At 42.1% G+C, this 22,980-nt stretch overlaps 1 protein-coding gene across 1 annotated transcript in view; it reads left to right on the top strand.

Moving 5' to 3' along the window:
- The first annotated feature begins 310 nt into the window (after window positions 1–310).
- CHST8 (carbohydrate sulfotransferase 8) overlaps window positions 311–22,980 on the top strand; it is a 265,315-nt gene continuing 242,645 nt past the window's right edge. Inside the window, exon 1 of the mRNA XM_070952985.1 lies at window positions 311–422. Within this exon, the coding sequence (XP_070809086.1) occupies window positions 311–422 (112 nt within the window). The remainder of the gene's footprint in view (window positions 423–22,980) is intronic.

Here is a 22,980-nt window from a genome sequence, read left to right as displayed (position 1 = left end):
AGATGCAGCGAGCATGATAAAATACAGATGGACATCCATTCCCTGGAACAAATCTCCACATAGAGTGTTTTGCTGTTTCATATTCTTGGTCGGTAGGCCCAGGGAGAGGTGGGAGGAGAGAGGAGGCAACATATAGGAAGTTTATTAGCTATGCACAATATTTAGTAGCCGCTTACTGCTTTCTTTCTACCAGGTGGCCCTTGAAACAGGAAGCCAACTGAGATGCTGACCTCAACTCAAGCTTTGGGGATTAAAGAGAAGACCTTTGCTTCTTTCGGTGGGCTTAAACTGGATTGATAAGAGGACATTAATGATGAAGCTGACCTGCATGTTTTCCTTCATTCTTCTGTTTGGAGCAGCTGGGCTTCTCATTTTCATCCATCTGCAGGATCCAGAAGAAGTTGTACCCCAGCAAGCTTCAGGTACCTTCAGGTTCTACTTCACTCTGTTTTTACCAAATGTTTTTTTTTTTAACTAAATAACACTTATGGGAAAGAATATCCTGAAAGATTTTCTGTAATTGAGACAAGTGGCAAGGTTCAATTATCAGTTGAAGAGAAGTTGTGGCAAACTGTTCTTGAAGGTTCTTGAACAGTAAGGTTTATTCATTTCCTGCAAACTATACATTGCACTGTTGTTCCCAAGCAAACAGTTGCAACCTTTGATTCAATGATGGAAAGTATTGTCAACGTGTATGGCTTGTCAGTTCAACAGGCAATATTTTCCTGCGCTGTCTGTTCTGAGGTGATATATCTAACACTCAGGGGAAAACCCGGCTGACAGCAGTTTCTCAACCAAAATAGAATCACCCCAAAATCTCCTGTGGAAAAAAAGTGCATTTTCTCATATACCAAAGAAAGACAAGTCAGAAAAATACTATCGTGGAAATTGTATTCTAATTAATAGTGAGAAAACGTATCTGTAGCCTTTCACTTAGGAATTAGTGCCGAGTCAAGAATGTTTTCAGTCATGTATATCACCAAAACGCACCTACATACTACTTTCACTAATCTGGCGTTCTTGAGTTTGTCTCTGTAGCTCCAGAATTCTCACAATGACTAGGATTGCCGCATGTTGAAATCCCAGCAGATCCAATGGTTGGGGAAGGTTGAAGTATATAGAGAGGATCTGCCACATTTGGTTTAAGTGGTCTGGAGAGGATTCCTAAGCTTTGTTTGGGAATTCATCTGCTCTTTCAAGTTGTTAAAAACAGTCTTTTGGGGTTTCATGAGGACTAGGCTTTGGCTCTTGTCTAGGTTTGGATGAAAAACAGTAGAATAATTTTGATTGGTTTATAGCATGGGTGTCAAACTCTATTTCATTGAGGGTCGCATCAGGGTTGTGCTTGACCTTGGAGGACCGGGTGTGTGTGACCGGGTGTGGGCATGGCCAGCTCGATGTCACTTGTGTCGGGGGCACCTGTGGTGGCCAAGTGCTAAAGCAGGACTTCCCTGAGACCCTCCCTCCCTCATTATAATCCTTCCTTCCTTCCTTCCTTCCTTCCTTCCTTCCTTCCTTCCTTCCTTCCTTCCTTCCTTCCTTCCTTCCTTCCTTCCTTTTCTTCTTTTTCCTTCCCTCTTCATTCTCCTTTCTTCTTCCTGCCCCTCTTTCCTTATTTTTCCTTCCTTGCTCTCTTTCCATCTTTCCTTCTTTTTCTTCATCTTTTCTCTTTCCCTTTCTCCTTTCATGTCCCTTCTTGCATGCTCAAATGCAAAAGGAGAAACATTTCTCCTTTTGTTTTGTTTTTAGTTTGTTTTGGTAGCCCTCTGCCAGCAAAAACAAAGCTCAGTTTTTGCTGGCAGAGGGCTGCAAAAGACCCGAGTTCTCTTTTTGCCGGCAGAGGCACCGCAGGCTGGTCCTTTGCTGTTTCCAGGCCAGCCCCATGGCCAGCAAGATCTAAGCACCCCACAGTCCAGATCTGGCCTACAGGCCTTGAGTTCAACACCCCTGGTTTATAGTGTTTGTAGGTATCCAATAAAAACTTTCCCCTTACCAAAGTGGTACTATCTGAACCAGCCAAACACAAGATTTCCCCATCAAATTTACTAGGGTAGGGAAAATATTAATATGAAGCAATTGTAGTTGATCCTTGGTAGCAACCAAGTCCTTCCTGTCAGATCCCACCTCAGCATATCTTAGAATGACCTCTGAATTTTTTGTGCATTTCCACAAAAGTGCCACCATATGATATTCCCAAGGAGAAAACAATGATACCTTTTCTGAGGAGAAAATAATCACTGTTAATATAGTCAGTCCAGTTAATTAGAGATAGTGGTCATGTGTTTTGTGGGGGGGCTAGAAAAAAACTCTTGCTTGACATGGTTGAGGAAAACAGAAAGGAAAAAGAGGTTGATTAGAAGTTAATACATCTACTTAATATGCAAGTAGCCCAAGTTCGAATCCCAGAAGGGTATGGCTAGCTGATGAGGGCTAAATAGGAGCCCTGGTAGTGCAGCAAACTAAAGCACTGTTATTAACATCAGCTGCCTGCAATTATTGCAAGTTCAAATCTCCCCAGGCTCAAGGTTGACTCAGCCTTCCATCTTTCAAAGGTAGGTAAAATGAGGACCCAGATTGTGGGGGCAATAAGCTGACTTTGTATAAATATACAAAAGTATGAAGGCTATTGCTTAACGCATTGTAAGCCGCCCTGAGTCTCTGGAGAAGGGCGGCATATAAATCAAATAAAAAAAAAAAAAGCTTGAAATAGATCTATACTAGTCTCCCTTTATTTCTTTGTCAATAAACATAAATTTAACACAAAAAATAGTCTGTCGCTAAAGTGACTGCCTGCAAAGGCGCCTGGATTGGGGGCTGAACGGCTAAAGCGGAAGCAGTATGCTCCATCCCATAATTGGGTAGGCCAGGTTGCCCTGATAGACGGGTCTCACAGGAAAAAACATTTAGATAGGAAATAAATTAAATGGGATAGACTGAATCTGGGAATTCACTGGAATCTCCCTGGAACAGCTCTGGATGATTTGTGGGAACAAATCAAGGGAATGAAGGATCATTTGTCCATACAGTTGTCAAAGTCAGACTTGACTTGATGGCACTTACCTAAGTAGTTTCTGAAGCAAAGTTAAGACGAGATAATTTTGTTCTTCAGTTTTCACTGCCTGCTTTAAAGATGGTAGTTTGTTTATAGCCTGAGCAGCCGTGATGCAAATTAAATGAAAATCATAAAACTTTTAAGTAATGCTTGCATTACTTCCCGTCACCAAAGTACTCCTGACAGTGGCTGTTTTTGTTGATTTGTTACCGTTCATTTATTGCTTCACACTGCAACCTAATTGTTATCCTGTACCGAGAAAGCAATATCGAAGTAATTTTCCACAACATTAGTTACAATTTTCTTCTGATCCTTCAAGTGCAACAATCCCATCCTGTTGGCTTCTCTGAGCATATAAACCTTGATTACATTTATTTCTTGGAAACGAAGACTTAAAATATATATAAAATATATGTATTTGCAACCGCAGGTGTTGTAGAAGCTTTTTCCTGGCGGTTGTCAGATATTTTGTCCTGATATTAGGTGAAGTCCAGAGCATTTCGTTCTGCTTTGATGGACTGTTTTGATGGACAGCTCTTTAAAAAGGGCAAAACAGAATCTATGAGCGCTTGCGTTAAAACTATGCAACATATTTTGTTTGCTGTGTCAGATATGGTAACTTCACCCACTGTAGAGACTTGGAGGAATATCACTAATGAATGCCGGAGTGACATTTGAAGGGCTGCACAGAATGTTCTAAAAAGATGATGTTTGTTTCAAAAGTTGGAGGCAGCTGAATAGATTGCCAAAAAATTATATTCGCCTCCTGAACATTTGTGTTGTTTTATTGCTGGTTTGTTCTGTGCTGTTTGATTGAAGTGGCTGGTTCCTCTTCATCATCCACAATCTTTGGCTTATTTGCTTAAATTCTTAGTGAATGGTTTTGACTGTAACCATCTTCACGCCTTTCCATGACATCATCCTTCCTGAAGCAGGATTGTGGCATCCACGATATCACCTAGATGGCACGTTCCACCAAGTTTTATTGCATTGTGTAGGCAAAACAAATGAAGGCTTGGACCAACAAGGAGAAAGGAAAATGTGGACTGGCGGCCTCTAGGGGGAGAGCCTTCTCTGTGGGGGCACCTACGATCTGGAACGAGCTTCCCCCGGAGATACGGAGGATCCTGGATCTGCGCACCTTCCGTCGCATGCTCAAGATTTTCTTATTTCATCAAGCTGGCCTGGCCTAAATCTTTTCCCCTTTTAAATGTAAATTTTAATTTGTTTTTAAATTATTGGGTATTTTAAATTTGTCTCAGCCAAATTATTTAATTCGTTTTTATTTTATTTTAAATTTTTGTATTTATGTGTTTTATTCTGTGGCTGTTCACCGCTCTGAGTCCTTCAGGAGTAGGGCGGTATATAAATCCAATAAAAACAAAAACAAAACAAAACAAAACAAAATATGAAATGAAATGAGGTAAAGTGACATTTCAGCTCCATCCTAGAAGTGATGCTGAGAAAAATGTTGTCAAAATAAAAGGAACATGAAAGTGATAGGAAAGAGATTGAAACATCTTTGTCGCTTCTGCAACTTTCCTTTTCTGTTCTAAGGACTTATCCTTCCAAGTAGAACATTGTTTAGATTTAAGTCAGCGTGTGTCTTCAATAACTTTTTCATTAAACATACACCCACATCACTTTTCTTCCCCCGTTGGTATCCCCGTGTGCACAGTTATACTGCTAAAGCCCTCCATAGGTTAGATCACCAGCCTTCCTCAGACTGACACCTTCCAGATGATGAATGGGGGGCTGCAATACCCCAGAATTTCTGGCCAGTAGGGAATTCCGGTCATTGTAGTAGCAATATATCACCATGTACAGGTAGTCCTTGACGTACAACAGTTCATTTAGTGACCATTCAAAGTTATAATTACACTGAAAAAAGTGACATGACCGTTTTTCACAGGGTCATGGGATCAAAATTTGGATGCTTGACAACTGATTCATATCTATGACGGTTGCAGAGTCCTGGGGTCATGTGATCTATATTCGGATACTTGACAACTGACTCACATTTATGATGGTTGCAGTGTCCCAAGGTCATGTGATCGCCTTTTCCCACCTTCTGACAACCAAGGTCAATGGGGAAACCAGATTCACTTAACAACCAGGTTACTAACTTACCAATTGCAGTGATTCAGTTAACAAATGTGGCATGAAAGCTAATAGAAAGGATGCAATTTGGAGAACATTTTATACAATCTATTTAGGCAATATATCAAAAACAAACAGCGCAAATAATAATCAATGGTGATTTAACAGATAATTTTAATATAGAAAAAGGAACAAGGCAAGGCTGTCCCTTGTCTCCGTTATTGTTTATTTTGACGCTGGAAATTTTATTAAATAAAATACGTGGGACTGATATAATAAAGGGAATCAGAATTAGACGGCATGAATATAAGTTACGAGCATTTGCGGACGACCTGGTGGTTACCTTAGCCCAACCGGTACAATCGATTACAGCCTTGATGGATATAATCTGCTCATATGGACAAGTATCTGGTTTTAAAATAAATACAGCTAAAACAAAGATAATAGCTAAAAACATGGACAGAAGCCAGAAAGAAGAGATAGAAAGGTTAACAGGATTTGAAATAGTTAAGAAGGTTAAATATTTAGGAGTTTATATTATGACTGCAAATATGAAATTATATCAACATAATTATGAACCGTTATGGCAAAAAATACAGAAAGAGATGGAAAATTGGAAGAAATTGCAACTGTCTTTGCTGGGTAGGATAGCCACTGTAAAAATGAATATCTTACCAAGATTCTTATTTCTTTTTCAAATGATACCTATACTTAAAAAAGATGAAAATTTGAAGGAATGGCAGAAGGGCATAAACAAGTTTGTGCGGTCAGGGAAGAAACCACGAGTTAATCAAAAGATAATGCAAGACACCCGAGAAAGAGGTGGTCTTAAAATGCCCAACTTAAGACTGTATTATGAAGCTGCTACCCTCTCAGCAATTACAGATTGGATAAATTTAACGGAGGAAGAGATACTGAATATTGAAGGATACGGTCTGGTCTACGGCTGGCATGCTTACCTATTGTATGACAAGAAAGTAGATAAGACTTTTAAAAGTCATATATTAAGAAACAATGTAGGCTGGTGGCCCCCAGGGGGAGGGCCTTCTCTGTGGGGGCTCCTACCCTCTGGAATCAGTTGCCCCCTGAGATAAGGAGAATCCATGACCTCAATGCCTTCCGCCGTGCTCTTAAAACCCATCTTTTCCAGCAAGCCAGGCTGGCTTAAGAAGAAATTTTTAAATTCTTTTAATCAGTTTGTGACTTCTTAACTTTCGGGCCAAATTTATATATATTTTTAACTGTTTTTAATATTTGTATTCTATGTTCTTATCTTGGCTGTACACCGCCCTGAGTCCTCAGGGAGAAGGGCGGTATATAAATTGGAAATTAAATTAAATTAAATTAAATTAAATGCTCTACTGCATGTCTGGAAAAAGTATAAATATAAACTAAAGGATAAGTTACCAATATGGACAGTACCCAGACACGCGATAGAGAATATAAATTTGGAGCAAAAGCAAGATAAGTTTACATATAAGGAACTCCTTTATAAGGAAGGAGTTAGATTACAACTAAAATCTATGGAGCAATTAAGAGAAGAAGGAATTATTAAGACTTGGTTTCAGTATGGTCAGCTGCAGGCCAGATGGAGAGAGGATCAAAAAACTGGTATTTTGCAGCAGGATGAGAATTTGATAAAGCAAATAAGAGATAAAGGTCAAATGCATATTAAAAGGTTGTATAATGTATTAGTGGAAATAGATTCGGAAACAGAGCTAGTCAAGGATTGTATAATAAAATGGGCACAAAACATAGGTGAACCAATAATGTTGGATACATGGGAAAAGATATGGGTTAGAAATGTAAGATTTACACAAGCTCAAAACTTAAGAGAGAACTTTTACAAAATGTTTTATAGATGGCATTTAGACCCAAAAAAACTAGCCTGCATGTATCCAAATTTACAACCCAAGTGTTGGCGATGTGAGTGTGAAGATGCTACATATTTTCATATATGGTGGACATGTAAAAAAAATTAAGGCTTTTTGGATTAAAATATGGTGGATTATTCAAAATATTTTAAGGAAAAAAATTAAATTTACACCACAGTTTTTTTTGTTGGGAATAGTCACGGATTGTACTGTAATAGAGACTAAGTTGGTTTTGAATTTAATAACAGCTGCCAGGTTACTGGTGGCACAGTACTAGAAGAAGGAAGATCCACCTACCATTGAGGAATGGACATTAAAAGTTGTGCATCTGGCTGAGATGGCAAAAATTTCATCATATCTTAAAGATCATTCAAATGAAAGATACATATCAGAATAGAGAAGATGGATTGACTATATGCAAAAAAAGTATCCGAACAAGAAGATTCATATAGCTTATGAATGAAATATTTTTAAGTAGTTTATGTTTATAGTTCTTGAGCTATAAGGAGTTAAAGACTTAGGGAGAATATGAATGTAATAACTTGTTAGCATATTTTAGCTTTATGTTTGTGAATGCTATACCCTGTGCCTGTTCTGGGAAGTCTAGGGAGGGGGGTGGGGGGGGAAGGGGGGAGGGGGAAAGGGTGGGGGGGGAAATGTTTGTATTTCTTATAAAACTTTTCAATAAAAAAACAAAAAACAAAAAAACAAATGTGGCAAGAAAGGTCATAAAATGGGGCAAAACTCACTTAACAAATGTCTCAATTAGCAATATAAATTTTGGGCTCAATTGTGGTCATAAATCGAGGATTACCTGTACTGGAAAATGTTTTGGGATGCTCAGAGGAAAGGGAAGGGTTGAAATACAACGAAGGATGAATTTCTCTCACTTCAGTCTGTTTGCAGAACTTCGTGTGAGTGATCTGTTGCTATGTTGCATTTGGACGTTGTATGGAGTGGATTTTAAGCAAAATTATGGCATCTTTGCATACAACAAAATGCTTGCTAACATGTGTGGGAAATATTTTACAAATGGTCAGGAAATAATCAAATGGTCCAGAAATTTATGCTGAGAAGATCAATGGATGGGTGAATGTATCTATCAGATTTTAATAAAAAATTGCCACCCTTGGCAAAAATAGGAGAAAGACGGAGGGGGCAATTAATAAAGCCATGAGAAATGTTTGTTCGGCCAACATTAAGCAGTGAAAAAAAATATTTCATTTAGATTAGTCATGGAACTTCTGTCAGTGATAGTATGATGCAGAAACAAAATGTTACTCTTGGCATAATTTTTGTTAAGAGTTTTGAGTAAAAGATTAAAAACTAACAATAATTAATATAAAATAAAAGAAAGTAAAAGGAGAGGGAGAAAAAAACTCCCTCAAAAGGTGCAAATAGAAAGAATGAAAAGAAATAGAAAGAAGCAGTTTCTGATTTTTTTCAGCAAATAATAAGTACAATTACAAAATTACCTTTTACTCTGTGGTTACAAGAAAAGCTCTCTCTTTCCATTATCTACTCTATTGTTTTCTAATCATCAAAGCCATTTTTGTTTTGTTTTGTGCAAAGCAATTTAGTTGTTTCTAGCAACTAAAATAGATGTTGTCTTCTCTAATCAAAGAAGTCAGTTTTGGTCACCTCTCCAATTTCCATCATCTCAACAAATTCCTCTACTGAGAAGTTTTTCCACTTTAAAAAAAATAATTTTTTATTAATTTTCTATTAATTACATTTCTTGGTGCTTAATAAACATCGTGTTGTCTGGGTATTTGAATTGCTTAGCAATACAAATTCCTTTCTTACTCTCCACCCCCTTTTCTCCAACCACTGGTAGAATAAGTTCCATCTTTGATAATATTCTGTGTCTTTTTTCTGTTTGATTTTCAGTGTATGTCCATTTCTGCACAATCTAGTATCTTCTTAATTATCTCTTTGTCTTGCGGTGTTTCTTCATTTTTCCAATATTGTACGAAGATAATCCTCACTGCATGTAATATTAAATGTATACTTTTCTTATCAAATTTTTCAGATATTATCCCTAATAACATATATTTTCTTTTATGTACACTGAGAGCATATGCACCAAGACAAATTCCTTGTTTGTCCAATCACACTTGGCCAATAAAAATTCTATTCTATTCTATTCTATATTCTATAAAAACAGTTCAGGTTTAAAATCTACATGTTTCCCTATTATCTTTTCTAGCCATCTGTGCATTTTTGCCCAAAATTTTAGAAGTTTTCTCACTTTTGAACATGCAATAACAACTCTGCAATTATCATGCAAAGTTCCATGACTTTTTTTTCCCAACTGCCTATCAATCCCAAAAGAAAAACCTCTGGTTTCAATTGTATATTACAGTCTTTAAGATCTTCTGAATTAGTGTATGTATTTGCATCCAAAACTTTCTGAGTTTTCACATGTCCAACAAACAAGAAATGCCCCTGCCTGTTCACATTCCTGCAAGATATATACTAGAACAGCTAATACTTCCATGGCTTTTTACCAATATTTTCTAGAACTAATCATATGAGCATTTGCTATTGTGGAAATATTTCTTTTGATTGATCATGGATTGTTTTAATTGTTTATTGAATGAGACCCAAGCCATGTTTATATAACACAGTGGCTGTACTTACACTGTCTAGTAATTCATCATGCACAGAGAGTTCAGCGATATTCTTCTTAATCCTTCCCATTAAATAACAGCATTAAGGATAATGTAAAGCATGCAAATAAGATTTCAAGTAAAACAGTATGTGGAAAGGTATTTGTTCTTACAGATATTAGGTATAACAGGAACTATTCAGTGGTGGATTTCAAAAAATTTTACTATTGGTTCTGTGGGTGTGGTTTGGTGGGCGTGGCATGGCATGGCTTGGTGGGCGTGGCTTGGTGGGCATGGCAGGGGAAAGATACTATAAAATCTCCATTCCCATCCCACTCCAGGGGAAGGATATTGTAAAATCTCCATTCCCCCCCCACTCCAGAGGAAGGATACTGCAAAATCCCCATTTCCTCCCAATCAGCTGGGACTTGGGAGGCAGAGAATAAATGGGGGCGGAGCCAGTCAGAACTTTTACTACTGGTTCTCCGAACTACTCAAAATTTCCACTACCGGTTCTCCAGAATTGGTCAGAACCTGCTGAAACCCACCTCTGGAACTATTACTATAATTTTGCAGATGATACTAAGCTGGCAGAATAGCCAACACACTAGATAATAAGCTCAAAATCCAGATGGATCTTGACAGACTTGAACATTGGGCCCTATCTAACAAAATGAAATTCAATGTAGAGAAAAGTAAAGTCTTACACTTAGGCAAGAAAAACCAAAAGTACACATATAGACTGGGTGGAACCAGGCTTAAGAGCAGTAATTGTGAGAGGGATCTTGGAGTCTTAGTGGACAACCAATTAAATATGAGCCAACAGTGTGCAGCAGCCACCAAAAAAGCCAATGCGATCCTAAATTGCATTAACAGAGAGATACAGTCAAAATCAAGGGAGGTACTACTCCCACTCTGTAAAGCCTTAGTAAGACCACACCTAGAGTACTGCATCCAGTTTTGGTCCCCACACTATAAAAAGAGGTTGAGACTCTAGAAAGAGTGCAGAGAAGAGCAACCAAGATGATGAGGGAACTGGAGGCTAAAACATACGGTGAACGTTTGCAGGAGCTGGGCCTGGCTAGTCTAGTGAAGAGAAGGACCAGGGGAGACAGGAGAGCAGTCTTCCAATATTTTTCAAAGCACCTGAAGGTCAGACAAGGAATAATGGATAGAAACTGAACAAGGAGAGATTCAACCTAGAAATTAGGATAATTTTTTTGGCAGGGAAAACAATCAACCCATGGAACAGAAGATGCCTTCGGAAGTTGTGGGAGCTTCAACCCTGGAAGCTTTCAAGAAGAGACTGGACTGCCATCTGTCAGAAATGGTGTAGGGTCTCCTGCTTGGACTAGATGACCTACAAGGTCCTTTCCAACTCTGTTAATCTGTTAAACTGCTGGTGTTAAATTTATAATGAAGAATATATTTTGTACAGGGGGTGATGGTTGGACCAAAGAGTTTACATTTGCAGCTAAAGTGCTGGCCATGACCTGCATCACTTTAATCCTGAGGACAGATAAACAAGCCAGAGATTGGAGCTGCCCATTATTACTGCACTCAGCCATGAGCTCTCTCAGAATAATGGCAGCTCTTTGAACTATGGAAAATTTCAAACCCTCCCCTCCCTTTGCTTACCAGGACAGAATTCTCTGTGCTTAAATCCGAAAAGAACGGCTTCTGCGCAATTCAGGAAACTCAGATCAATCTTGGAATGATTCAGATAAATGACTGCATTGGAAAGCTAACCTGGAATAGACCAGTCTGACAATCCCAGGCTGGAGTCTGTGGAGACCACAGAAGTTCAAGACAGTGCAAGACAAGAGTTTACAAATAAATCCGTACCCAAACATAGATTTTAGAACATAGAATAACAGAGTTGCGGGAACCTTGGAGGTCTGCTAGTCTAACCCTCTGCAAGTGACCCTATATCATTCCAGACAAATGGCTCTCCAGTCTCTTCTTGAGCATCCCTAGTGATGGAGCACCACAACTTCTGAAGGTTAATTGTCTGGTTAATTCTAGTTAATTGTCCTCCCTGTTAGGATTATTCTCCTTAGTTCTAGGTTGGATCTTTCTTTAAGGACCTTCTATCAATTAGTTCTCGTTCTAATCTCGGGTGCTTTAGAGAATTATTTTTGCAGTTTTGTACCACAGTAGATTGCACACAGCCATGGGACCTTAACTTCCCCCCAAATATTAATTTTTAGTATCCCAGAGTTGTTTGGGAATGGGGCATCACTTAAATCAACCAATCAATTAAAAAGAACTAGCAAACAAGTGCCACTGATTTACTGAACTTGTATCTTTTCTGTGTACAATAAACTGTTGGAGGCACTCTGGCATCCCCCAAAGTGGGTGTAAATTTCTATTCTCTACATTAAGATAAAGAAGCAAATGCTCTTTCTGTGGAGCTGTGATGCCGTTTGTTTTGCTGATTGTGGCCTCTCGAGATGGAAACTCTTGGGAACTACCTAACTTACACACACCTTTTCTGGTAATGAGCGGATGATAGATTGGATAGGATCCAGATGTAGAGGTGTAGTGCTCAACTTACAACAGTTCTTTTAGTGACCATTCAAAGTTACAACGGCACTGAAAAAAAGTGACTTATGACCATTGCAGCATCCCCATGGTCGTGAGATCAAAATTCAGACGCTTGGCAACTGACTCGCATTTATGACGGTTGCAGTGTCCCAGTGATCATGTGATCCTCTTTTGTGACCTTCTGACAATCAAAGTCCATGGGGAAACCAGATTCACTTAACAACCAGGTTACTAACTTACCAACTGCAGTGATTCACTTAACAACTGGGGCAAGAAAGGTCATAAAATGGAACCAAACTCAATTAATAAATGTCTCACTTAACATAAATTTGGGGTTCAATTGTGGTCGTATGTCAAGGACTACCCGTACCATGTTTCATGGAAAAATGCATCCACTCACAGAAAGGCTGTTATTGTCCCAACGTCTGTAATGAAAAAAGCCAAATAATGAAACACATCCAAGGATAGTTTTTGGCTTACTTCTATTGTAAAGTATCCAGACTGACTATAAAAATCTTAAATAAATAAGCAAAACTCAGAGAAGCTATTGTAAGCACAAACACGTTATGGAGTTAATTTTTACTTAATGTATAACTTAATTCTGTAAATTCTCATGCAGACTCTTTCAGAAGCATTTGCTGAAAAAGGTTCATGCTCAGTTTCTTTGATATTGTTTTTTGAAGGGGATCTTTTTTCTTCTTTCCTTTTAAATTGAATATTGTTTTATGTGATATTAGTTATGAAAGAGAACGGTCCTGCTTTTGTGCTGTAAAATTATTTTATAAAAACATTAAATCCTCATTACTACTTTAATATTTCACGGGTCCAGTAAAAATTGAGTTTGAACAGCTTAGAAGTGCTTTTATTTACAGATTCCAATATAAGAAAAAGTCTTTTTAAAAATGTATTGGATAATTTTTCTTGCCTCATATATTCAACATTAGTCACTTCTGTAGGCTTTTCAGTCTCTCTTTAGTGTCTAAACATTGTTTTAGAGACCTCATAATATTCAAACCAAAATGGATTCTCGTAATAAATTGGTGACTTCTCCCAATGGAAAGCATTGAGCTAAATTATAAATTTGGGTCCTGCATTCTTGTCCATTGGGATAATAAAACTGATGCACACAAGATACCTGGATGTGCATCTCTCTACAATGGCAGGTTTAAGCTATCTTAATTTTGAAGAAGGAAGGGCAGAAAAAACTGTAAGGCAGCTGTGGCTTGCCTATCCCAAAGTTACAATGGCACTGAAAAGGACGATTTATGACCAGGGGTGAAATGCTACTGGTTCAGATCGGTCAGGGTGAACCAGTAGTAAAAAAAATGCTACCAATTCAAATGAACCGGTATTTCTGACGATCAGCTGTGCCGCGCAATTTAGATTTGCTAGACAGCAGGAAATCCTACTTTCTAGCAAATCTACATTACGCAGCACAACTGTTCCCCCCCCCTCGCTGTTCTACTTACCTTAGAAAAGACTTCTTAATCCTCCTTTTTCAGCACTACGCGGTAGTGCCTGCGGTTCACATGTGCGTGAAGCGCGCATTTGGCACGCACTGTGCATGCATGCGTGCAGCAAACCGGTAGCAAAGCGAACCGGTAGCAGACTTCGGAGCATTTCACCCCTGTTTATTTCACCCCGGTTTTTCACAGTTATGACCTTTGCAGCATCTTCATGGACATGTGATCAAAATTCAGATGCTTGGCAACTGGTTCATATTTATGACCATTTGTTGTGTCCCAATCATTTTTGGTGACGTCCTGACGAGCAAAATCAATGGGGAAACCAGATTCCCTTAACAACCGGGTTGCTAACTTATCAACTGCAGTGATTCACTTAACACCTGTGGCAAGAAAGACCGTAAAATGGGGCAAAACTCACATTACAAATGTCTCACTTAACAACAGGGCTCCATTGTGGTCGTAAGTCGAATACTACCTGCACAATGTTAAGATAAGACAACCTTCTCAAAGGCAAAGAAGATGAGTAAAAAACAAGGACTGGCAAACCTCAGTCTAAAAACAACCATTCATTACCATCAACTTCTGATGGTGTCCAGGGTCAAAACTGGACTGTGGTGCAAGAAAAAGATTTGCTGGGCCAGTTTGTACGTACCTGTCTTTGTCATGCATTAGAGCTCTGTTAGGTTTTGCAGAGGGAAAAGGTGGGGTGTTTGCTCCAGAGGGGAGGTCAGGAGTCATCCCAGTTAAGATTTATTTCCCGCTGTTTCATTGGAGTTTTCTTGAATGCCAGAGCCCCATCAACAATGCCCAGCAACTCACTGCAATCATTTATTCCAAACATATGCACACGTCATGTTGGGTACAAATTACAGAGCGTGTACACAGCTCAGTGATAACTGCTCATTTCCATAATGCTCTTCTACTCCACAATGCACAGCTTGTTATCTGCACAAGGAGCTTGAAAAATATCTTGACAAAGCAGTTGAGGATAAATGGGAAGCTATATGTAATCCAGAAGAACATACCTTTTAAAGATATTTAAAACAATAGGATGGTACAGGGTGCGAACGTTACCAAGCCATCAACATGGCCTAGAATTCTGAAGGACCTAAAATACAGGCAGTCCTCGACTTATGACCACAATTGAGCCCAAAATTTCTGTTGCTAAATGAGACATTTGTTTAGTGAGTTTTGCCCTGTTTTATGAGTTAAGTGAATCGCCACAGGTGTTAACTTAGTAACACGGTTGTTAAGTGAAGCTGGCTTCCCCATTGACTTTGCTTGTCAGAAGTTTGCAAACATGACCCCAGAACATTGCAACCGTCATAAATATGAATCAGTTGCCAAGCATCTGAATGAGCCTTCACCCTCATCAACTCTACATGCCTGTTTTGCTCTTTGAGAGCACAGAAAGAATGATAGGCTTTGTGTTTTCTGTGTCAATCTTGGAGGGCATAGAGCAGGGGTGAAATCTAAAATTTGTTACTACCAGTTCTGTGGGCGTGGCTTGGGGGGTAATGTGACTGGGTGGGCATGGCCAACTTTTTCTTTTTTTACTTTTAAAAAAGTATTTTTAAATACTTTTAAAAGCATTTTTTCTACAACCTTAAGAAGTTGCAGAAAAAAATGCTTTTAGAAGCCTCTGATGATCAGGCAACTCAGCTGGGATCGCCAGAGGCTTTTAAAAGCATTTTTTTTTACAACCTCTTCGGCCGAAGAGGTTGTAGAAAAAATGCTTTCGAAAGCCTCTAATGATCCCAGCTGAGTTGCCTGATCAGCAGAGGATTTTTTTTTTTTTTACTTTTAAAAGCATTTTTTTCGGCCAAAGAGGTTGTAGAAAAAATGCTTTTAAAAGTAAAAAAAACAGCCTCTGATGATCGTGCGGCTCAGCTGGGTATGGGGGGGGTGCAGGGATTTTTGCTACCAGTTCTCCGAACTACCTGCCGCCATCGCTACCAGATTGGGTGATCCGGTCCGAACCGGGAGCATTTCACCCCGGCATAGAGTTTCTTCCAGGTTTCTCCTACAGGTGTTTTTGGGATTGATTTCTCTGATAGGGTGCTAGAGAGGTAACTGTGGGTGTTGAGTCTTGATAAACAGCTTCCCATCCTGTAGCCCCTGAAGCTGTAATTGGGAATATTTTCTATTGAGACTTAATTGAATAGTGATACTCAATATTGTGTTGTTGTTGTTAGTTGCGAAGTCATGTCTGACCCATCGCGATCCCATGGACAACGTTCCTCCAGGCCTTCCTGTCCTCTACCATCCCCTGGAGTCCATTTAAGCTCACGCCGATTACAATATTGCGTAGTAGTAGTAATTAATTTACTTCCCCTTGAACATTTCACCACTAAATGCGGTAGATACCAGAACGCCACAAATTCTCTTGTGGGAATTTCACTGAAATTTTCTTCTGCTTGGCAAAGATTTCAAAAATAAATTCTCTTATACTAAAATTGAATGAGAATTGGTAGGAAAGGATGCAGGGGAACTTGAGGTGCCAACTATGTTAACACTAATATCCAATGGGGATATGAGGAATGAGAAATGACTTCTCATTTATTCTGTGTTTCACACTCAGCTTCATGAAAGGGAGAAACACATTGTGGGGGAGTGCCTTTTTCAAGATACTTCCGATTGCTAGAAAGTCTTCATTTTCAGATACATTTATAAATAACAAAATTGCATGTAGTTTTAGATGACCGGAATGGAAAATGACCTTCATATCCTTAGCCCACTGTGTCTCAACCTTGACAACTTGAAGATGAGTGGACTTCAATTCCCAGGCTTCCCCAGCCAGCATCTTCAAGAGTGACAACTTTCAATTGAGCTGTTCTCCATCAATTTATCCCACCCCTCTTTCAAGCCATCAAAGTTGGCCATCAACTCACATTATGACAATAAATTTGAAAAATTAACTTGTGTTTTGTTACTAAGTACTTTCTCTTCTTTTAAGGGCCATCCTCATGTCTCTGTGATTGTGGCTCAAAGATGACCCATTTTTAAGACATGCATCTTCCCAATGACCTTCATCTCATCTATAGCTCACAGAAGAGGCAGTTTAAAGTCATATTTAACTGTTCTACTTCAAAGGAACTTTCTATGCCAGCTTATTTTTCTGCCAGTTTAAGGACTGGAGAAGTGCCGGTTATAAGCACTAAATCTCTTCCCTCTCAGATTGGGATCACTCCTAGCCATAATGTTTGAAAGATAAAAAAAAAAAGTATGAGCTTTCCCTATGCCATGTTTGATTTAATACACTTCGATCATGTTCCCTCTCATTTATCCCTTTTGTAGCAAAAGAGACCCAGATATTAGAGTCTTCTGCACATTTTCATCTCTTATTGCAGTACATCCTTTCACAGAGAGGCCAACCAGAACTTCTTATCACACCCCAGATGCAACATTTGGCATTATAACATTCACAGTTTTATTTTTTGATTCCTTCCTGATTGGTATTTAGAATGAAATCCACTTTAGAAATTTTTGAGAATATTCGTAGTTCGGGTTGTAGGTTTTTGCAAGCGTTACGTTCTCCGAGCTTGCTGCTCAGCTCCCAGGTGTTTCGTTACCAAACTAGGTAACATCTTCAGTGGGGTTTTTGGGTGAAGGGTCTTGTTCATTTATATAGGAACTGGGTGGTTGCTTGGTCTTGTGACTGATTGAATCACAAGACAGATTCTGATCCTGTGACTTTTGACTGGTTGCTGTGAGGTGCAGAATTCAACAGGTGAAGGGGTGGTTGGTTCTGTCATTATAGGTGGGTCAGATGGTCCACTTCCTTATTGGTTCATACGCTGGTTCTAAGTCAGTGTGTTTGTTGATGGACGTTGGTAGAATGCCAGGCTTCGATAAACTTGTGTGGCCAATGACTTCAGTTTCGTCCCAGTTGAACTGGCATTGTTTGTTGTCAGTGTGACTGGTTAATGTTAATGTTAATGTTAATGTTAATTTTATTTATATACCGCCCTTCTCCCGAAGGACTCGGGGCGGTGTACAGCCAATTTAAAAACATAAATATACAGACATCATCATTAAAAGTAATTAAAATCAATTAAACTGTTTCGGCCAAAATTTAAAACCCCAAGTTAAAACTCCAATTTAAAAACCACTTAAATAGACAGCCCCGCCTGTCGGAAGAGTAGGGTCTTAAGGGCACAGCGAAAAACCCGGAGGTCCGAGATTGTACGTATTTCCGGGGGCAGTTCATTCCAAAGGGCAGGAGCTCCCACTGAGAAGGCTCTCCACCTGGGTGTTGCCAGCCAGCATAATTTGGCCGACGGCACCCTGAGGAGTCCCTCTCTGTGGGAGCGAACTGGTCGGTGGGAGGCTATTGGTGGCAGAAGGCGGTCCCGTAAATACCCTGGTCCTATGCCATGGAGCGCTTTAAAGGTGGTAACCAACACCTTGAATTGCACCCAGAAGACCACTGGGAGCCAGTGCAGCTCGCGCAGGAGGGGTGTTACGTTGCGCCCATAACCATCCGCGCAGCCACATTCTGGACCAGTTGGAACCTCCGAGTGCTCTTCAAGGGGAGCCCCATGTAGAGAGCATTACAGTAGTCCAGCTGGGAGGTGACAAGGGCGTGAGTGACCGTGCGTAGGGCGTCCCGGTCTAGAAAGTGACGCAACTGGCGGATCAGGCGAACCTGATCACCTGACTGGTGATCAGGAACTTTGGGTCATGCCGTTTGATGGCCAGCTGGTGTTCATAACTTCTGGTTTTTAACTGTCGTCCTATCTGCCCGACATAGAACTGGTTACAGTTATTGCAACTGATTCTACATTCACCTTTTTTTTTTTATAGCTACCGCAATCAGAATCAACATCTTTATGGAATTGTGTGTCCATGATTTTGCCCAGTTAAGAACAAACTGCTCAGATCCTATCAGTGTAGATTGGATGTTATGATATTTCTCCCTGTATGCATCATTGTATATTTACTTAAACTGCAGCTGCTCTTTGTGTAGTTCATCCGGTTTAAAGAAGTTAAAACTTTCTATTTTAAATACAATTTTATTGAAGGATTTAAAAACAAGATTAAAATTAATACAAATTAAAATGCAGCAAGAAGGAAAAAAGAAAAAGGAAATTAAAAAGTAAGCTAAAGTGCATAAAGAATAAAGGTAAAAGAAAGAAAAGAAAGTAAAAAGAGGTAAAGAAGTGGCTTTTGATATTCTTTACAGCTATATAAGTGCAATAATTTGTATTAAATACTGCAGTTATAATGCCACTTTTCTTAAGGCTGAAGTGCTCAGTACTCAGTGCTGAGTACTGAGAAAGGATTCCGGTAGAGGACTCTCTGGGCCTGCTGATAATGTCCCTGTTTTCTCAGCGTCCCACAAGGTTAGCCTTTGCAGTGGAGACTGATATGCATGTGTAAAGTTTTATCTCTTAGTTCACCCATCCAGTCAGATATGGAATCAGGAAAATGTTCTTCTCTCCCTCCCTCTCTCTCCCTCTCTCCCTCTGTCTTTCTCTTTCTCCCTCCCTCCCCCCTCCCCCCTTCTCTATCTATGGATGATCATGACATTTATTAGGGAAGATCAAAATAGCCTCTGAAATTTGAAGCTAGGCTGCTTAACAAGGCAAATTGCAGGCATCCTGTGATTCCCACACTCAAAGGTTGGTGCCAGTTTTCAGTTGTTTATAGAACAATGTGAGATGATGGTGTTAACTTTTAAATCTTAGCAAGTAGCAATACTTAGCCAATATGGGCTGGTCTAAAAATAATAACAACAACTCTAAGTAGCCTAGAACCTTCTTATAGCTGGGTGGGAGCCCACCAAGAAATCTGCAGCATGGGCTAGGGTCTCATTGCATTGAAAGGAGATAGATTCTAAGCGAGGGAGAGGCCAGTGGTTATACATGGGTAATACCACTGCGATCCAATCAGATCAAGTCTGTCAGATGAAAACTCCTCCTCCTTCTGCTGTCTCCCAGCTTTCAGACTCGATCTGAATCAGGTCTGACGCTCCACTGAGCCTCTCGAAGCTAATTATAGTTTTTTAGCTTTAATCCTATTCAGATACGTTTATTCTTCTCCTAAGCCTCCATCTGCTTGAAAATAGTGAGCAGTTTGCTCGGTGCAAAGGGCTTCGTACCCTGTGCCTGGGAGGGTGATCGGTCTGTGGGGATTGAGCCATCCTAACAGGCTCTCCCCACCGCCAGCGTGAACGGCTCACGTCTAGTACTGCTGCGCTGCCTCCCAGCTTCGCTGGTAGCAGGCTTTGCCGACCGGAGCTTGCCGCTCGTCTCCCCCATCTTTCTGGCGCAATTCCAGCGCCTCTCTGCTGACGGCCCCGGCGACTCACATGTGGATCGGCCCGGCCGCAAGGACCCGAGCCTCACGAACGGAGCGGCAGTGTTGCGCGTTATCGCAACGCTATTCCGGCGTCCCTGGGGCTTTCTTCCCCACACGCCTCCACCTTCCTGCTCCCTGCTGCGGTGAGGTTCTCCGTGGGACACGATTCAGGAAGCAGCGTCTTAAAGGCAAGGCCAGGCGGTCGTGATCCCCTGTTGGGGGAGGGGGTGCATTGGAGGGAGCCCCCTTGTCCCAACAGGTGAAGGGCAAGAGCAGGGTTTCCTCTCCCTCTAGAGTTTCCCTCTAGAGCTTCTCTCCCTGCAGCGGCCGCCATTTTGTACACAGCAGGGCTTCCATGAGGCAAGCTGCCGCCATTTTGTTTCCCTAGTTTTGGGCCCGGGATCTTAATTAATTGATACTACTACATTCCACAGATCCTGATGGCGTCTCGTTCCAAGGCCAACAAGAGAGGGGCAGAGGAGGAGGCTTTACCAGGGCCTTCCTCTGCAGTGCCTCCAAAGAAATCCAAGGGGTCTCACTCCTCTAAGGAGGCAAAACGCCAGGCATCCAAGGCTAAGGAGGAGCTCCGGCTCCATGAAGCAATCGAGCGCTCCATTCAGAAGGCCCTCAAGGAGGCCTCTATTAGAGAGGTCCCACCACAGCCCCAACAGGCTCCTTCAATAGCATCGCCCCCCCTCTCTCTTCAACCCCCTCCAGGGATGGCCCGATTCCGGGTACCTCCAGTTCCCAACTGTCCCCAGATGCCACCGTGGCTGAACGTCCTGTTCAGTCTGAGGTCCACGAGGCCCTTTTCGGGCCTTCTGTTGACCAGGCTCCCAGGGGAACTTCACCTCCCCCTGCCACTGTCCCCCCCCAACCCCCTGGGGCTACTACGGAGTCTCCTTCGGTTTCCACCCTAACCCCTGAATTGGCAGCATTCCTTCACCAGGCCATCCAAAAAGGGGTTCAACTGGAGCTCCAGCGTCGCACAGCCTCATGGGTGGCTGCCTCAGCCTCCTCTCTCATAGATGTTGAAGGGTTTCAATTTGGGGAGTCTGCCAATCCCATCGGAACTGTGGCCCCCTCGGCTACCTCGGATCATCATTCTCTGCCAGAGCTAGAGGCTAGGGAATAGGACCTTTCGGAGGATGAGGACCTGGCTCCAGACCAGCCTTCGTTCGTGGGCTTATTTAAGCCTCAACTATTCCGGTCCCTACTCTACAAAGCAAAGGTCACCACTGGATTGGGCATCTCTCAGCCCACTCCCCCATCGGGAGTTCCTCCGGAGACATCGGTACCCCTCTTTGAGGAACCTATTTCGGAGGTAGAGGAAATTCCAGGGCCCAAACTCTTTAAGGACGTTCTACAACGTCAGTGGGCCAATCCGGTCTCGGGGCCTAACCCCAATTCTCTGGACAGGCACCTGTACAACTTGGCACCTGATATTGCCTCTTTACTTCAGATTCCAACGGTAGACCCCCCGGTGGTGGCTCTCTCAAACCCCTCCAACGTGGCTGCTCCCCCTGAGGAAGCCCTTCGCCCCGAGGAAAAGCGCCTCGACAATTCTCTTGTCAAGGCACACATGGCCTCAACCTGGGCAGCCAGAGCTGCCATGGCTTCCTCTTTCTTCAACAGAGCTTCTATTCTGTGGCTCCGCCAGTTGAAGGACCGTCTTCCTTTGTCGGACGCTCGGTCCCATCAGGGCCTAAATAAGATCCTGGCGGCCCTAGAATTCTCTGCAGACACGACTCTGAATTCATCACGTTTCGCGGCCAAGTCAATTGGGGCCACGGTGACTTCACGGCGCCTGCTTTGGCTTTGCTAATGGCAGGCTGACGCCAAGTCAAAATGGCGCCTTGCTTCATCCCCCTTTGCTGGCCCGGCCCTTTTCGGGGCTCCCCTCGAACCCCTCCTGATCGAAACCAGGGACAAAAGACTTATCTTACCCAACGTCTCACGTAGGTCGGAGCCTCGCCCGGCTCCTTCCTTTCGTCCCTTTTGTAACCCTGAAGCTGGTTTCTCGGGCTCGAGAAACCAAAGATTCTTCCCAACCCGCTCTCGTCCTCCGGACCGCCAGGGTCCCCAGAACCAGAGGAGCCAATTTAGACACTCCTTCAGAGGGGGCCGTGGGCGCCCCTCTCGTAGATCCCGCTGACTGCAGGTCCTCTTCTCCCATTGGGGGCCACCTGGCTCTCTTTGCCAGCCAATGGGAGATCACTACATCGGACACTTGGGTCAGGGAGATGGTCAGGTGGGGCCTCTCCCTGGAATTCCTCTCCACCCCCCCGGACAGGTTTCTCCGATGCCCTCTCTCGAAGGATCGGTCGAGGCGGCTTCTGGTGGTAACGGCCATTCAGCATTTATTGGAAATTCGGGCCATCGAACCCGTACCCCAGGAGCAGCGCGGACAAGGCTACTATTCACGCCTGTTCGTCGTCCAGAAATCGTCGGGGGGTTGGCGGGCAATTCTGGACCTCAAGACTTGAATCGCCGGATCCTCTACCGGCGGTTCAAAATGCAGTCCTTACTTTCCATCCTGGATGGTATTCGGGTTGGGGACTTCCTCTCGTCCATAGATCTGACGGAGGCGTACTTACACGTTCCCATCCATCCGGCTTACTCCAAGTTCCTGAGGTTTTGTCATGCGGGACATCATTACCAGTATCGCGCGCTCCCATTCGGCCTGTCCTCGGCTCCCCGAGTGTTCACGAAACTAATGGCCGCCATTGCGGCGCATCTCCGGTCCCTTCCGGTCAGGATCCAATGTTACCTGGACGATCTCCTGATCCAGTCGGGCTCAGAGGCCTCAGCGCGACGGGATCTGAATTCCACCATTCAGGTCCTGATGGCTCACGGCTTCTCCATCAACTTCGCCAAGAGCCACCTGGTACCGTCGACCCGCATACAACATCTGGAAGCTGTCATCGATACGGTCGAGAGCAGGGTCTTCCTTTCCCAGGAGCGCCTGACCAGTTTGCGGTCTCTGGTCAGGTCGGTGGCCAGGAGATGCTCCGTCTCTCTGGCGA

The sequence above is a fragment of the Pituophis catenifer genome, unplaced genomic scaffold (genome assembly GCF_029215685.1).
Source record: "Pituophis catenifer annectens isolate HBS135680 unplaced genomic scaffold, rPitCat1.0.hap2 SCAF_13, whole genome shotgun sequence".
Classification (NCBI taxonomy): domain Eukaryota; kingdom Metazoa; phylum Chordata; class Lepidosauria; order Squamata; family Colubridae; genus Pituophis; species Pituophis catenifer.
This window is presented reverse-complemented; position numbering and strand designations above follow the sequence as displayed.